At 37.3% G+C, this 18,591-nt stretch overlaps 3 protein-coding genes across 3 annotated transcripts; 1 reads left to right on the forward strand and 2 right to left on the reverse strand.

Annotated features, from left to right (window-relative positions):
• Window positions 1-7,814: 7,814 nt before the first annotated feature.
• Window positions 7,815-9,392, reverse strand: LOC111901855 (serpin-ZX). The gene is made up of 2 exons (XM_023897719.3): window positions 8,905-9,392; window positions 7,815-8,801 (listed from the first exon to the last, which is right to left on the reverse strand). The coding sequence occupies exons 1-2, from the start codon at window positions 9,292-9,294 to the stop codon at window positions 8,019-8,021; spliced, it is 1,173 nt and encodes a 390-aa protein (XP_023753487.1). The 5' UTR covers window positions 9,295-9,392; the 3' UTR covers window positions 7,815-8,018.
• A 1,196-nt stretch (window positions 9,393-10,588) lies between these two features.
• On the forward strand, window positions 10,589-11,038 carry LOC111901545 (uncharacterized). The gene has a single exon (XM_023897411.1). The coding sequence runs from the start codon at window positions 10,589-10,591 to the stop codon at window positions 11,036-11,038; it is 450 nt and encodes a 149-aa protein (XP_023753179.1).
• A 3,557-nt stretch (window positions 11,039-14,595) lies between these two features.
• On the reverse strand, window positions 14,596-18,207 carry LOC111901864 (ent-kaurene oxidase). Its single transcript, XM_023897731.3, has 8 exons — window positions 17,940-18,207; window positions 17,560-17,720; window positions 16,448-16,609; window positions 16,116-16,256; window positions 15,651-15,905; window positions 15,411-15,572; window positions 15,127-15,321; window positions 14,596-15,011 (listed from the first exon to the last, which is right to left on the reverse strand). Exons 1-8 carry the CDS (start codon window positions 18,091-18,093, stop codon window positions 14,703-14,705), a joined length of 1,539 nt encoding a protein of 512 aa, XP_023753499.1. The 5' UTR covers window positions 18,094-18,207; the 3' UTR covers window positions 14,596-14,702.
• Between the last annotated feature and the right edge of the window lie 384 nt (window positions 18,208-18,591).

Genomic DNA, 18,591 nt, shown 5'->3' on the forward strand with positions numbered 1-18,591 from the left:
TAAGTCCATGAAACGGCCCAAACAGAGGCCCAAAGGTGTGAAGCCCACTCTGACTGAGTACGCAAGGCGTACTCAGTTGTACGTTGCACATACACGCTTGATGGCTTGTACGCTGCGCATATAGACTTGTACGCCCAACGTCCTCCTCTATTAAGCCAACTTTTTCCATTAAGCACTTAATGCTTAGCCCAAAGGTCCAAACCATAGATCTGAGTCCTAAGCAATGTCTAGACTCATAGATTCACTGACTTGGTGACTTTACATGCCCCAAATGAACCCAAACTCAAAATGTAACATTCTACTTCCATGAAAATGGCCCTAACTCATGCATGAATGGATCTAGACCTCAAAAATGGCAACACCAAGAGTGGCAACTCTAATCTTCAGAAACGATATGAACTCATGAGATCCCATCAATGGGACCAAAATGAACCAAAAACTCATACATGCTAGAACTAAGCCAACAATGAACAAGGTTCTAGCTGTTTACCTCAAACAAGTTGAAAATGAAGCACATAATGCAGATCCAAAAGCTATTCCTTGATTCACAACCTTGCATCAAACTCCATCTTATTGGAAATGACCCAAAAACACTAAAATGCACATCATGAGCTCAAAATTACAACCATGGAGGCTTAGAGACGATTTATAGGGTTTTGGGAATTTGGAGGCTGGTATATGGACTAACCAAAAAGACTTAATGAGATTATATAGGGCACATCATCGAAATTAGGGTTTTCATTAAGATGTCTGTACGCCTTGCGTACACCATTGTACGCCCCGTATACATGCCCGAAGGCATGATCCTGCTTCACATCTGTACGCCTTGCGTACACCATTATACATCCTGCGTAATGGCTTTAGAACTAGTATGCCATGCGTACATATATGTACGCCCTACGTACTGCTTAACCCCTTAACCCTAATATACTCCAAAGGTCATAACTTCTTTGTTACAAACCCGATTCCGACGATCCATATATCCATACAAAGGTAACAAGAAGCTCTACACTTTAATCAACTCATACTTGCCTTACCATTTCCCGAATATTAATCAATTTCCATAAAAGCCCAAGCTAGAAAATTACCGAAATACCCTTTGACTCCAAAACGCAAACCAAATACGCGGAGGATCTAATATACATCATCCACCTCCAAATGAGCCTAAAACTAACTTCTTCAAGGATCCTAAGCCTGCTAATCCCCAATCCTCGATCACAACCCTGAAATGGAAACGATATGAAACAGGGTGTTAGGGCATCTCCAACCCACCCCCAAACTCCATTTCTTCCCCCATTCTTCTCCAACCCTACCCCATTTTCACCTCCATTGTTGGAGATATGAATAGTATTCCCCCATATATGGGGGCATACTATTCATATCTCTAAACATGGAGGTGAAGTTTGGTTGTCAATTTTAGTCCCTCTCATTTTTATTTTATACATTTCTAGTTTATTTTATCTACTAATTATAATTTAAATGCAACATTTAATATTTATAATATCATGTTATATACTAATTTATATTAATTAATCATAAGTATAGAGTTTAATTAGTAGAGGGATGTATTTGACAATATATAAGTTATAAAAATAAAATATTCTAGGAATATACTTTTTGGGGTAAAAAATGGGATAGAAAATGGAGTAGGGTTGGAGATGAAACACCATTTACTCCATTTTTTACTCCATTTATGGGGAAAAAATGGAGATGGTCTTACACAATCTATGATAATATTAGTGTAAGTATTTACTTCACATTGATGCTTTAAACTACGATAGGTTCACTTATGAAGTAAAGTACAAGAATGATGTAAGTTAATATCATTTTTTTCCTAGGATCTACCAATGAGTAATATATTAGGAATATGTGAATTTGACATTTGTTTTGTTTACCATAATGTTCAACCTTCAAGAAATATCAAGAACTCTTTGATGTTATATTAGGACTATCACAATGAACCATTGTGTTTGTTTTAAAAGTTGTAAGAGCAAGCCTACAACTTGCAAATCGTTATTACATAAAATACCTAATGAGTTTGAAATTTCATTAATACAGGCAACCAAAGGAGAAGTGACATCCTTGAGTTAACAAAAAAGAATTGATTAGTTGAATGTCAATAAAACAGAATATGTATTATTTGATCTTAGATCAAGACTAGGGAAGACACATGAACATTTATAAGAAGCGAAGAACAAGCACATAATACAGTCAAATAAACCATGTGTAAAAGGAAAAGGGAAGTCAGGTGTCGGGATAGTAGGCATGGATGTCAAGATTGAAGGAATACGAAGGTCAGTGAAATGGTGCCTAAAATTTTGTACTTGATTAAGTTCACGGTGGTGAAATTCATCCCAACATAATTACAAGTAACAAAGCTCCATCAATGGCAAGCATGGACGAGTTCATGAGGGGCTTAGATGGGTCACTTGACATACCTATTTTTTAATTTTTTATAAGAATTTATATAATAATAATTTTATGACCTATCTTAAATATTTGAAGTGACCAACCTTATTTTGTTTGAAAAAAAAAACACAAATTGAGATTTCTAAAGTTTGTATCTTATATTTTAGTAGCCCAAATACTCAAACCATTTATAATATGACCTATTAGAGAATATCCTAATTCAATTTAAAAATAGATAAAGTAAAAAAATGAATTTTTATTAAAAAAACAATCAAACATGGGAATTGGGATATGTCGGCGTTATTTTGTTCCTCTTTCACCATCATGTTTCACGTACGTACGCAAAGAGACGAGACTGATTGAGTGATCGACGATCAATCACACATTCACCATCACGCCGACAGCCGTCTCTAACATCGTCGACTTCCTCCTCCGCCAATTTGTCTTTCCCCACAACAATCTATGATACAATTGTGACTTGTAAGCATATTTCAAGATATAAGACATTGTAATGTATTGTAAGAATTTTACATCTTTTTTTGATTATGTGATATTACGATCGAACCCGCTACTAGTATTTTTCTTGTATTCTTATATTTCTATCAGTTTCACTTAAATAGTGAACCACATGAATGTCTGTTATAGACTCGTCACTGGTGACAAACATCGTTCTCTTGCCACGATTGTGTTAATGACATTGAAAACCCAGCCGCTTCAACAACATCAAGAAGTGTTGTTACCGGAGGATAATGATCTTTAATATGAAGATGTTACATTTGAGAAAAAATAAAGTCTCAAAATTAAAAAGAATATAATAACTTTTGATGCAAGTCAACATGTCATGCCAACGATCTTTTCAAAATTAGTGACAATCATATAACATTGATTGTGTCATGAGTATTTTTTTCTACGCATCAACTATTTTTATATCACACACCAATCTATTTTGACCAAACACTTATCGAAGAGTTAATTTTACCTTTTATGTTTTCAAAATCCACAATCATTTCAGCCTAAAGAAAAAAGGAGGTGGCTATCATTAGACTCGAGGGTGTGCATGAGAAATTTCTCTTATGTTTTTGTCTGCTATGTCATCTTTTTCCTCACCAAATGTCAGGGTGTGTGTGAAAATAATATTTTACTATATATATATATATATATATATATATATATATATATATATATATATATATATATATATATATATATATTCATACAAATATTATACTCATTTTGTAGGAAATTAAAAACCATGATTTTTTTTTTTATAATTTTTAGTAGGTATATATAATTTAATAAATATTAAAAAAGTTGAAAAAAACACTATTTTGAGCTTCCAAAACGCCACCCCCTCATAAATTATACATATATTAATTATATAAATATAATAAACAAGAATACGATTTTGAGCTTCTAAAATTCAACAAAAAAACATGTTTTTAAGTTGTTAGTATAATGTTTTAAGATTTAACATGTAAAATTTTATTATAAATAAATATTTGTTACATAAAAAATAACTTCTTTTAGTCAAAACAACAACTTTTTGCCCAAAAAAACCAGCTCAAAATGGACGGAGGAACGGGTGGTGACGGGGTTAATAAGGGGGATACGGAGGCCGAGGCAGGGTTAGGAAAGTTGGACATTTCGGGGGCAGGGAACGAGGAAATTTTGAGGGCCGGGGTAGGGGATGCACTCCCCGTCCCTTTTGCCCGTGTTGACGTCCATATTAATTTACGAAGGTATAGCTTCGATCTAATGTACCATTTGCATTAACAAAACATGATATTTAAGAACAAGACAAAATTGCAAGAATGGTCCCTGTGGTATATCCAAAATTGCCACTTTGGGCCAAACAGATTTTGACTAACACAAATGGTCCAAAAGTTTCTATTTTGTTGCTAGTTTGGTCCATTTTGGTTTAAATTTTTTTATAAAATGACGACTTTACTGTAACACTCGTGTTTCTAGCCTAGGCATTTATATTGAGTTGATAGTCTAGGTTAACCTTTGTAACTCATTTGAAGAAATGAAAAGGAATTATGTGAATATTATGTGAATTATGTGTTTTATGCTTAATTATTAGGGCTTAATTAATTAAGAATAAAAATAAGCGTCGAAATTAAAGTGTAAGATAAGCCCGATATCTTTACATAAAGTTGTAGTGGTCGAAACAAGGATTTCGGGGATATAAAGAATACCAAAATCCGAGTTATAACGAAGAAGTTATGACCTGTCGAAGTTTCGCGACAAAACTGGCACGGTGCTGAATGTCATAAAAAGTGAGTTTTCGATAAACTACTTTTTAGCCTTAGTGATCTAAACGAAAGTCGTAGTATTCGTTAAACCGAGAAGTTCGATAAAAAGAACGCCCAAATCTGACTTCGTATGAGGAAGTTATGATTTTTCGAAGTTTCAGCTTAGCAGTAGACAGCTAAAAACTCAAATTTTAGATCGAGCGATTTTTAGCCAATACAACCTAAATGAGAATTGAAGGTCTCGTCATTAGGAACACAACGGTAAAAAGTCTGACGAAAACGGACGTCGGATGAAGAAGTTATGAATTTTTAACGGATTTCCTGTCCCGGTCTGTTAAAAATAATAATATAAAATTTAAAGTCAAAATTAGCCGACGAAGTCTAAACGGAAGTTGTAGAGCGTAATTTTAGCTACACGTGCATAAAAGAACGTAAAAAACGGAGCTCGTATGCGAAAGTTATGGATTTTAGAAGTTTTGGCGCGAAAATCGAGAAAATTCGCATAGTCACGAGTTGCCACGCCACCCTCGCTGAAAAAGTGCCACGTGTCCTGCTGAGTCACCAAGCTGCTGAGTCACCGAAGCTGCTGAGTCATGCGAAGTCACGTGTCGGATCTTGATTCGACCGAGGAGGAGGCCCAATCCGAAGCAGCCAGCTCTCCGGCCGAAGCTTCGCCCTGCTGCCGCGTGTTCCGAACCTCGCATGCGCGCCAGTAGACCGCGGTCCAATCAGAAGCTGCCACCGAGCCCCTCGCATGCGCAGCCATGTGCGAGCCACCCCCTGCGAAGCCTCTCAGCCGTTGGATCAGGACTTCGGACCCTATAAATAGAAGGGTACCTGCGAAGGCTCTCGGTTACTTTTGGAGTTTTGCCATATTTAGCCCCTCTCTTCATATTTTCTTCATCTTAGAATCCCCCAAAGCCCCGATATCGATTGTAAAGCCCGGAATACGCCACGAAGTGCCCGAGAAGCCCGGAGAATTTATTTTTTCAGTTTCGAAGCCCGACTTTTACAATGCCCGGTTTCTCAATAAAACTCCCGGTTTTATTAGAAACGATCGTTTTAGGAAACGAATTGCTGCCCGATTATCACCAAATCATGTGAGTGTATAGTCACTTTCATTTTACACATAGATATGAAGTATTTACCTTATAATATGTGCTATGTGTAAATATATTAATTGTTTATTTGAGGTGATTGTTGTGTTGATGTTTTATACAAGTTTTAAACTGTATAAGTATTTTTATCTACAAATATGTTGGGTAGAACATGGGTAGATAGTGATGTGTGATAAAATAAAATTGAGGAGAGGCCTCGATGTGTTTTGAGATCCAGTCATCTAGCGGAGTTTGGATGACGACCACGGACTTTCTAGACAATCCAGTGGGAAACATTAGCAAGTCCGCAACCTGTAGGTGTTAATGAACTGAGAGTGTTCATTCGCTGTACTCCATCCCCCTCATGGTTGCCTTTAGGACATGTATGGCTGGGGAAACCCCTTAGCAGTAGTGTCTATCCCGATGATATTCTTTAGGCTAGGTCCCTTGTGATAAGTGTTTAGGGACATAAAGTAAGGATAACGGGAACGTGTAATCAGGGTTATTGTTGATTGATGAACTTAGTAAGTTTATTATTATTGTGGGTTGAAAACCCTATATGCTCACCAGGCTCCCAAGCCTGACCCACTTAGCTTTTTATGTTACAGGTAGTGGACCCCGAGCATAGTCGGAGGACGACGAGAGATTTTTGGATTATAAGCCAGTAGTTGTAAATAACTGTTGAAAGGCTTATAATGTCTTGTTTATGCTTTTGATCTGTATCGGAACATGACATCCCAAGGTTTTGATATAAAATGAAACTATACATTTCTTAAAGAAAATTTTGATAAACTTTTATCATATGTTGTTTGGGGACCAATTCCACAACATCTTTTAAAAAGATTTCTCTGATTTTATTTTAAAAAGCATAAATTAAATCGGTCTTTTCTGGCCGAGAAATTAGGGGATGTCACATTTACCCTTTGTATTTTCTTTATTCATTTTTATTACAAAAATAAAAGAAGAAAAGAAAAAAATACCCTTTCTCTCTCACTTACTCACTCACACACAAACTCTCTCTCTCTCTCTTACACACACACACACACACACACTCTCTCTCTCTCTCTCTCTCTCGTTTCTTCCTCAAGAACACTGAAGATCATCTACCACCACCGTTCGATCACCGTCCGCCACCACCCACAGATGAACAAACACACACGAAATCAGATGAACATACAAACACATGAAATCTGAAGAACACAAAAACAAATCAACACTAACAGCCATCGATTTTTCAACAGATTAAACACACACACAAAACCCAAAAATCGGTTCTCTCTCTCACAGATCTGAAACACCATTTTTCTTCTTCTTCTTCTTCTTCTTCTTCTTCTTCTTGTTCTTCTTCTTGTTGTTGTTGTTGTTGTTCTTCTTCTTCTTCTTCTTCTCCCCCCTCTCACAAATCTGAGGTAGTGCTTGAAACCAGACCTGAAATGGTAGTGTTCGTCATAAATTCACTGCTACTAGGGTTTTTAGATGCGGTGGTTGTTTAGGAGGGAGGACGACATAAGCCATGACTTGTTCCCCCTCGTTCCAGCCGCTGTTGTCACCTCTGCAAACCCTAACTTCGTTTCTCCCATTCTCCAACAACGACGCACCCTAGTAATGGATGAGAATGGTGGTGACGCTAGGGTTTCGTAAAAGTAGCATTTGAAACAGATCGGAGATGGTGGTGTGGGAATTAGGTCAGATTCAAAGGTTGTGTGGTCGTGGTGGCGACGAACATGATGGCTGGATGGAAGACAAATAGAAGTGATTCTGGTTCGCCGGAGATGAAGAGAGCGACGGAGGTTGGTGACGACGGCAGTGATGGCGGATGGTGGTGGCAGTTAGGGTATTTTTTAGTGTGTGTTTTCCTGAGAGAGGTGAGGAGATGAGAGGTTCCACCGGTAAGTGAGTAAGTGTGTGTGTGTGTGAGAGAGAGTGTATGTATGTGTGAGAGATAATTTTTTTTCTTTTCTTTTTTCATTTATGTAATAAAAAAATTAAAAAAAAACAAAAATGCAAAGGGCAAAATCACCATTTAAAACCAAAATGGACCAAACTCGTAACAAAATGAAAACTTTTGGACCATTAATGCTAATCCAAACTTGTTTGGTCCAAAGTTACAATTTTGGACATTCCACAAATCATTCTTGCAATTTTGTCTAAGAACAATCGACTGTTTACAAAATATAACAAAAAATACAAAAATAAAACATAAAATAAATTTCAACACTTCAACCATATCATATCGGTTCTGATTTTGACAACCGCATCAAGAATCACGAGGGTCAACCACCTGTCCAATAAACAACACAACTCCACTTTCATCTTCTCTAATCACAAACAAGAACGGATGATCAGCCACAAAGTCCACCTTCTCGTAAGTTATCAGCGACATGAGCATCATACCACCTACAGTCGCCGCTGCAGCTTCCGTACCTTCTTCATTCACCTCCACAAACGCTTTATGATGAATACTTGAAACACACAAGTTTCTACCCATGGAGGATGAGGCTTCCACCATTCCAGTCATCCCTCCACCGGTGAAGGGCAATACCAGACCTAGTTCCTTCAACATCTCAGAAGCTTCAAACCCATAAGAGATCTTGAATTTCGGGACTAAAAACTGTCCGATTACTTTTCGGCGTGGAAAATGACGATCCAAGAAGTCAGATTCAGAACCCATTTTCTGTAACAAAGATGGGATCCCATCCTTTTCATCTGGGAGGAACAAGTACATCGAGAAACGGCGTTTATCTTCTCCCTGTAAATACGGAAGACTACAGACTTTGAAACCATCGAAGGAACCTACAAATTGCTTTTTCATGGTGGTCATGAAGGGGACTTGAACTTTGCTACCGTCGATGAGATGGAAGTCGTGGTCTTTTGTCTCTGATGGATCGAACTTCGCCTTCCAAGCTCCCTTGAAATAGACTGCGTTTGCTAAGACGAGCTTCGTGGTGTTGTCAACGGCGTCTGAAGGAAGGAGCTTTTTGATCAGGCCACCGGTCTGCTTTTCAGCCCACAAATTCACTTCATCGACTACCTCAATAGCCTTCAATTTGGTTATCAAAAAGTACATATGTTAAATTGTTAATCTATAACTAACACCCCCAATTTCTGATCTTGAATTCTTAGAAAAGAAACAGAGAACTGACCTTGGTCCGGAAATCGACTTGATTAGAAGCGGCGTTGTAAACAATGTCGACCACCTGTTTGAAAGAAGGTTTAAGAGAAAGGGTCTGCTCCACCCAAACACCGTTTGCGAGGGATAAACAAGGGCCACCACTTGGGCTACCGTCGGCGAAGATGGAGGACACGATATGCGAAGAAAGGGAGTTGAGGTCGTCGAGGGAGTTTGTTTTGAGAAAAGTGAGAAACTGATCGAGTGTTTCACCATTGGAACCGGCGGCGACTAGGCTGAGGAGGACATGGATGGAAAGGGGAGAAAATACAGTGTTGGAGTTGACGGATATCTTGGAAAGGAGATGACTTGCGAGTTTGATTGAGACCTGAGTTTGGTTGGTGATTGATTGCTGAATCTCCATTTCTGTTTTTGAGACTGAAATCGGAGAAGATCGATCGATGACAATTAGATGGTGTGATCGGAAGATTTTAAGGTCGACATTTTGGGCAACGCTGTTAAGTAAAGAACCTGGTTGTTTGACCACGTATTCGCGCGGGATGACTATCACCCATATTAACACCTGTCAACTTTTGTTTCGAAGGAAAGCAACCAAATTATTGACTTTGAGAAAATATTTTGTTGTTTTTTATTTGTGAACATTTTCTCTTATTTTAGAAGAAAAAAGAAAATTTATAAAACAAAAAACAACCGGCCTTTCTTCCATTTAGAAAAAGTAAACATCAGTGCCAAGAAATTGTCTTAGTTATTATATTTTAAATTCAATCCAAATATCAGACCAAAAATATCAATGTAAAGATGAAGTTCTTTCTTGGACCATGATTCACATTTTGACAAAACATACATTTTAAAAGTGCACTCCAACTACAAGACAAAGTTCTTCCGAGAGATTTGTTTATCTTCACCCATGGCATCAAACACACAAACTAGTCAACAAAAACATCTGGATTGGGTCAGAAGGCAATCAAAGAGCCCTTAAATTAACAATTCAACTAAAAGCTCCATTAAGCAACTTAATTTCATTAAGTTGGGTTTCTTATATTTGACGGATATATTTGGGATTAACACAAGAAATACCAAAATGTATTAGACTAGTCTGTTTTTGTAATTATGTTATATCATGAGGTGGTCAAATGTAATGTTGTTTTGTATATATATACACCGATATCAATGAGAGCGGGATTGGATTTTGGCCTTATCACATATTCTATTATGGTATCAGAGTATTACGTCCCTTCCTAATTGGCGCTAACCCTAATCGCCTCTCTCCCTCTCTTCTCGTTCTTCTTCTTTTGATCACCTCCACCACTCTCTAATGACAGGACCGATAGCCCCCCTTCACCCTGCAGTCACTGTCACGAACATCAAGAATTACATACCAATCCTCCTTGATACGGATGACAGCCAATACACATTGCGTTCCAGGTTCTTGATCATATCATTCCACCTGCTTCATCTACTTCTGCCAAAGAAAAAGATCCTAAAGCCGATGAACAGTGTCACACCTGGATGCCATTGTGTTACAATGGATATACGGGACGATTTCTAAAGATCTCCTCATAACCATTCTCTCACCGAGAACCAGCGCTGCTGCCGCCTGGAAGGCCATTAAAAACATCTTTATAGACAGTAAACCAACCCGTGCTTTCCACCTTCATCAGAAATTCGCAAATGTCAAGCTCGAAAACTTTCCTAACATGGCGGCATATTGCCAAGAAGTCAAAAATCTATCTGATCAGCTAACTAATGTCGAGGCTCCTGTAGACAATCAGCGGCTTGTTCTACAGCTTATTTCCAGGCTCTCAGATCAATACGACAACATCACCACTCTTTTCCAACAATCCACTCCGTTACCCGACTTCTACACCGCCCGCTCTAAACTTTGTCTTGAGGAAACCAGAAAATCGCTGCATAACCCACCCGCCACCGCCCTCACTGCCTCCATCACCGCACCAGCAGCGAACATCGCCGACACAACCTCCTCTGATCAGCGGGACAACAGAACATATTCTCAGTCGCAGCAGCCCCGGTCCTCTGATCGGGGCCATTCGGATGGATCTTATCGTGGACGGGGTCGAGGTGGACAGGGCAGAGGAAGGGGACGCAGACGTGGGCGCGGTTTCTCCTACTCCCAACAACCTCCATGATATTTCTGGAATGCACCAACATGGACCACTCCACCGGTTCCTTATCCCACTACACCACACCAGCGATACCCAATGACACGCCCTCCTGCCGCCGGCATTCTCGGCCCTTCTCCGGCACATGCTTACACCTCACAAGCTTTGTACACCCCTACCAACATTGAGCAAGCCATGCATACCATGGCACTCAACCCCGACCCCAACTGGTACGCTGACACGGGCGCGACAAATCACATGGCAAACACAACAGGTAAAATCTCAACTTATTTCAATAATAGCGGACCAAATCGTATCGTTGTTGGCAACGACTCTTACATTCCGATACATGGCTCCGGACACGCCACACTTCCACCTCCCTTCCCTCCTCTCAAACTCTATAATATCTTACATGCTCCTCATCTTATTAAAAACTTGTTATCTATTCGTTGCCTTACAACAGATAATTCCGTTGCCGTTGAATTTGACCCTTTTGGTTTACTTGTGAAGGATTACCGGACACAGATTCCTATCCTGCGATGTGATAGCACCGGAGATCTTTACCCTCTCACACAACCAAATGCACAAGTTACTAGTCCGTCTGCTTTTGCTGCTCTGTCTCAAGACCTTTGGCATCGTCGTTTGGGACATCCTAGCTCCTCTTCTTTACGCATTTTGAATAAAAACAACTTTATTTCTGTTCGTTCTTTTTCCAATAAAAACATATGTCAGTCTTGTGTGTTTGGAAAACAAATAAAATTACCTTTTTATGCTTCTACATCTTTTACCTGTTTACCTTTTGATATTGTCCATAATGATCTTTGGACCTCCCCCGTGCTTAGTTCGGGAGGTCACCACTATTATGTCTTGTTTATTGATGATTTCACAAATTACCTATGGACTTTTCCCCTGTCTAACAAATCACAAGTTTTCTCCATCTTTCTTGCTTTTCACAAACATATCACCACTCAATTTGAATGCCTAATAAAAACCTTTCGATGTGATAACGGAACGGAATACAACAACCAATTCTTTCACATTTTTTGTACATCCAACGGCATGGATTTCCGATTCTCTTGCCCTCACACATCACCTCAAAATGGAAAAGCCGAAAGAACCATTCGCACAATTAACAACATGGTTCGCACCCTCCTTTCTCATGACTCTTTGCCCACCTCTTTTTGGCACCATGCCCTTCAAATGGCCACATACATTCTCAACATACTTCCACACAAATCTAAACACTACTCCACCCCTACTTTTCTTCTTTTTCGCAAACACCCCACATACGATCACCTTAAAGTCTTCGGCTGCTTATGCTTCCCTTTAACACCTTCCACTTCCATCAACAAACTTCAAAACCGGTCCTCCCATTGTGTGTTTCTCGGATACCCCTCCAATCATAGGGGGTATAAATGCTATGATCTTTCTTCCCATAAAATCATTATCTCTCGACATGTCATTTTTGATGAACATGTCTTGCCATTCGCCACACTTCATTCGTCTCCACCAACATACAACTTTCTCCAATCTGACGTACATCCTACTGTCTGGGATTCAGTTTCTTATCCCACCGCCCAAACTACATCGTCCCCTCCTACTCTTCCTCACACCTCTCCTTACAACCCCACCTCTCCTTATGTGGACGATATCATCTTCACCGCCTCTTCTACGTCATTGTACACCCGGCTATTTTCATGTCTGTCATCTGAGTTCGCTATGAAAGATCTCGGGCCCTTACACTATTTTCTTGGCATTTCTGTCAAGCGAGACGTTGCTGGTATGTTCCTCTCTCAGGAGAAATATGCCTCGGATATCATTTCCAGGGCCAAAATGGAGAACTGCAATCTAGTACAAACCCCGGTCAATATAGCGGGAAAACTAAGCAGTGACGCAGGCAGTCTTATCGATAATCCCTCCACCTATCGTAGCCTTGCTGGCGCTCTTCAGTACCTGACTTTCACCAGGCCCGACATTTCTTATGCTGTCCAGCAAGTGTGCATGCAAGTGTGCACGCCCCAAAAAATGCTCATTGGGATGCTCTCAAACGCATTATCCGTTATGTTAAAGGCACCGTTCGCATGGGCTTACACATGTCTACGAGCTCCCCAGCCAACCTCGTCTCCTACACCGATGCAGACTGGGCATGTTGCCCAGACACCAGGCGATCCACTTCTAGCTATTGCGTTTATTTAGGGGACAACTTGGTCTCCTGGTCTTCCAAACGCCAAACAACTATCTCTCGCTCCAGCGCCGAGGCAGAATACCGAGAGGTCACTAATGTCGTAGCTGAAATCTGTTGGTTGCGTAACCTATTACTTGAGCTTGGTATGCCACCAAAACACACGTCACTGGTTTATTGTGACAATGTCAGCGCCATTTATCTCTCTCAAAACCCGATTCAACATCAACGTACAAAGCACATTGAAATCGACATTCATTTCGTTCGTGAAAAAGTGCAACGTGGCCAGATTCAGGTGTTACATGTGCCCTCCCGGTACCAGTTCGCTGACATCTTCACGAAGGGCCTCCCACGAGTTTTGTTTAACGATTTCCGGTCCAGTCTAAGCATCCGTGAACCTCCACCTTAGACTGAGGGGGTATATTAGACTAGTCTGTTTTTGTAATTATGTTATATTATGAGGTGGTCAAATGTAATGTTGTTTTGTATATATATACACCGATATCAATGAGAGCCGGATTGGATTTTGGCCTTATCACATATTCTATTAAAATGCTTCCATTTATTGTTTGGATAAACACAAGAAATAACAAAGTGCTTTCATTTATTTTTTTTATGATGTTCTTTTCTTTCTTGTTATTATATCATTGTAGTTTCATTTTTTATTTTATTTTTAAGCATTGTATTTTTAAAATATATCTAATTATAGCACTGTACTTTCAATTTTTTTCATTATTAAACATTATACTGATAGCTCTGCTCAATATAGCAATGAAAAATATTTTTATTTGGATGACATTATTATATTTGGGGTAGGTCTTTCAAAGTATGCAATAGGAAGAAATAAAATAGAATGGTATAATAAACAATTCATTGGAATCGCGTTACAACTTTTATTTAACCTAATATTTAAATGTGACAATAAAAATAATGATTAATAATGCTATCTTCATGGACATTCTCAATGGGAACATTTTCTAATCAAGTATCCTCGGTTGTATTACTAATTCCTATCTCTTGTTACAAAACACAAACCCTTGGGTTTCTCATATTGGCAAAGTGAAAGAAATAGCAACGTACTTTCATTTGTTTTTGTGTAGCATCCTTCTTTCATTTCTTTCTATTATAACATTTTACTTGAAAAAATTATTAGGACATTAAACCTTGAAAAATAAACCCAATTATAGCATGATACTTTCAACTTCTTTCTTATTATAACATTATATTTGAAATATCTAAATTCAAAGTTTAAGCATATGGCTCCTTAATCTTGGAACAAATGTAATTATATATATATCTCATCATGATATTTTTCATAATAAAGACCTTTTTTTCTAATAATTTGATTTGTCTCCCACACATTTGGTAATTGTACTTATAATATATCAACATTTCCACTCTAAAGCTTGACACCAACGAAAGTTTTCATACTCATATATTAATCTATATATAAATATTGCAAAAACATTGATTTCTTCGTAACTAACAAAACAAAACAGAACAAACTTTTCATTTTCTAGGGTTTATGAGAGCAAGAAGTGGATGAAGCTTTTGTGTTGTAAGCCCAAGTGTATTCACATCTTCTTCAGCATCATCTTTCAGTTTCCACTCAAAATCCTGCACCAATCTTCCAATTCCAATGCATGAAATCACCATGGCTTGAAGAGAACCCGCACACACCCTTTTTCCTCCCCCAAATGCCATTGTTTTATACAAGTCCATGCTCTCCTTTTCACTCAAAAACCTCTCAGGATTCCACTCTTCAGGATTCTCCCACACCTTCTTATCCATGTTACATCCATATATATTTATCGCCACCTACACAACAAAATAATTCACAACCTGTTACTAGAATTTCAGTAAATGACCATTTTACCCTTCTATATATATTAACCTATATTTTTTTTTTCTTTCTAAAAAAAAGGAGAAAAACCTCGGTTCCAGCTGGGACATGGTAGCCTCCTAGAACTGTATTCTCGTGGACGTATCTCAGGGGCATTATTGGAACAGGACAATGTTTTCTCAAGGTCTCTTGAAAAACAGCATATAAGTATGGAAGCTGAGATAAATTGTCTTCTGTGATCTTCTCTGATCCACAAACACTTTGGATTTCCTCATACAGACGATCCTAAAATGAATTAACAAAAAAAAAAATCAAATTGAAATTATTTAGCTCATTAATTCATGTGTTTTTAAAGAAAAAAAAAACAAACCAACCTGCATGTTTGGATTTTTTGCAAGCTCATACATTGCCCATTCTGTGGTGACCATGGTAGTGTCTGATGATTCAATAATTGGCTCCCATAAAGACATACGAAGCTGTTTATCTGTTAATGTTTGTGCTTCTGATAGCAAGTAATCAATGTAGCTGTTCAACTTCTGTTATTTAATTAATTAACAAAAAAGTTATTATTAGCAAGAACGATATAATCTATGGAAATAAAAACACAAAATTACCTCGCCTGATGCGATACGTTTTTTATGTTCTTGAATAAGGGCTTTCATTACAGCTTCTCTTCGGGTATACATTCGATGGATTATGTTTTCAAAGCTTTTATTTGGGACCCACTTGAGATATGGAAAGAAATCTCTCCAGTCAACTTCAATGGCACCCATCATTGGGTCAACCACTAATACCTCAAAGATTTCCTCTCTTTTCATGGTGGTTTCTAGATCCTTCACATATATGCTTTCAACATCCTTCCCCAATGCCTGTAAAAGTATCATGCAATATTTTATGTTTTCTTGAATTATTATTCAGACTGTGTTTGTTACGCATGACATGACATACTAGACAGATTTTTTAGGGTTACATTCAATAATGAGGACGAGAAGGGTATTTTTGTCTTTTCTACAGACACACATGTCTCAACTTTTTTACTTTTGTCCCATTGTATTTTTTGTTGCATTAAGATAACTCACTTGTTTCATTGCTAGTCCAAAAAGTTGAGATTGGAATATTTTCCTGAGGTTCACTTCTTGATTAGGATTTTTTTCGAAAAACGCGTGTAGTTCATTTGAAACATTCTCCATCATGGTGTCTCTATGAGCACGGAATTTCTTCTGAAAAAAAATAAAAAAAAAGTAGTTAATATAGCCATATAGGCCAAAAGGGTTACTGTCGTTTCCTAAGGTCATCATGTGAGAAGTAAATCAGGTAGACAGTTGTGTGTGTGCTGAAGAAATCAAATCGACATTGGAATTGAAACTCTGACACTGTGATTGTTGATACTGCAAAAATTAATGTGACGAACCTGGGCATTTGGCCCCAAGACAGCGGTGAGTATATGGCGTTTTACGGTTTTGTGATAGTCATTGTAATCACTCATAGCAACCATGGATTTATCTTCGGTCAGGACTTTTAATGCATATGATAGCTTTCTAGTTGAGATTGATGGAAATCTTGTAACAACTACCTATACCAAATATTGTGCATTTATTAGTCATATGTTAATCAAATCGTTGAATTAAATGCAATAGATATATAAATTTACACATTAGAGTAAAGTATGTTACATTAATTTAATTTATGATAAAGTAGTTTTTACTACATTTTGTAGTAATGTTTTATGCATGGTTAAATCGGTAAAACATTATACATGTTTGAAATATAATATTAAGTAACACACAACAACAATAAATTATATAAAGTAATTTTGTTTTACTAAATTTGTAATTATGTAATGGTTATATAAAACAATTATCTATTATTTCGAAAATGTTAAATAAAGTATTTTATACATGCAAAAAGGCAGTGGGAAGTCGGCAAATATAACATTATCTAGTTGAAGGCATAAAAAAATATATTATTTCTTATTGGGACTAGTGTTTTACAAAATCTACCAATTTACCCTTCGAGAAATAACAGCAAGCAAAATTAACCGTGATTGAGAATCATTTTCTCAATATTGTATTAATAAAGGAATTCTTATATATTTTATTATTGATTAAAAGACGTTTTGGTTAACTGCTTCAATAAAATTAAACGGTGTACATCTTCATCCCAGAAAAAAAAACATTTAAATTAATAATTATTAATGTATAAATAAATAAATTTACAAATAGATCCTTTAACAAGGAAAACACGTAATTCGATCCAAAATCCAATAAAAGACAAATAGTACATTTGTTCTTACACCGAAAAAGCATTTAAAAAAAAAACAAGGAATAAACTATGAATACAAGTGAATATAAAATTATCTATTTATTTATTAATAAATATTACACATCTTACGAACAATCTATTATCTTAATCTTATTTTATATGTTTTAAACATTTGATTATTAAATAAACCTGGCTCTCACAGTCTAATTCATGCTAATAATTGTTTAATTATTAAAATATTAGAGAGAAGGGGAAGAGTACCTCCTTGGCGATTTCATTGGAGCTAACCACCACCATGGAAGTGGCTCCAGTTCTAATGGAGTAAATAGGCCCATACATCTCTGCCCATTTTGTAAAAGTCATGTATGGTTTCTTCTCCTTTAACTGCAGTAAATTCCCCAACACTGGTACCCCAGGCACCTCTGAAACATTCCAATTCCAATTTCACTCGTCATCAAACTTACAAATTCATCATCATCATCAATCAGACAGATAGGTATTAAGATCAAATCAACTAAAGAACCAACAAAATTCATATCAATTTCGCATTTGTATAATACGAATCTCCACAAACTGTTAGTTAGAACCGAGTAGAACATACATACATCTACATAAATCCAAATATCAGAGAATCGGAGTACCTGGAACAGGAGGGAGATGGTTGCTGTGATGAGAGGGAGAGGCATAGCTTCTGAGAAACCAGAAGTAAAGAGCAACCACAAGTGCGACAGCCGTGCCGCCTATGGCTATGGCGGTTCTCAGGGGAATTGTTTGCATATCGATCACGCCATCCATTTTCTGCAACAAGCCGGCAAGAGAGAGAAAGAAGGGATGGGGGTGGTGCAGATGGTGGCGTAGGGGTGTTTGTGTTTCTATTTAGAAAGAATCATTTGAGTTCGAGTTTGCACTTTACACTGAGTTCGATAACAACTTTATAGAGTCTCTTTTCAAATTACACGGATAGTCCATACGGTTCGATATAATTACCTAAAATCAAATTTATACCCTTATTGATTTCTTTTTTTGATTAATTTAACCTTGTTGATTAATAATAACAAAGTCTAGGAAGATTACTAGCTAAGTTAGGATAATTTTAATATATATATATATATATATATATATATATATATATATATATATATATATATATATATATATATATATATATATATATATATATATATATATATATATATATATATATATATTCAAGATCAAATAAGAAGGAAATTTTTGATAGAAAGGTAAGAAGTTTTTTTTTTACATATTTTTTCGCGAACAAACAAAATGAAT

Source organism: Lactuca sativa, chromosome 6 (assembly GCF_002870075.4).
Source record: "Lactuca sativa cultivar Salinas chromosome 6, Lsat_Salinas_v11, whole genome shotgun sequence".
In the NCBI taxonomy this organism is placed as follows: Eukaryota; Viridiplantae; Streptophyta; class Magnoliopsida; order Asterales; family Asteraceae; genus Lactuca; species Lactuca sativa.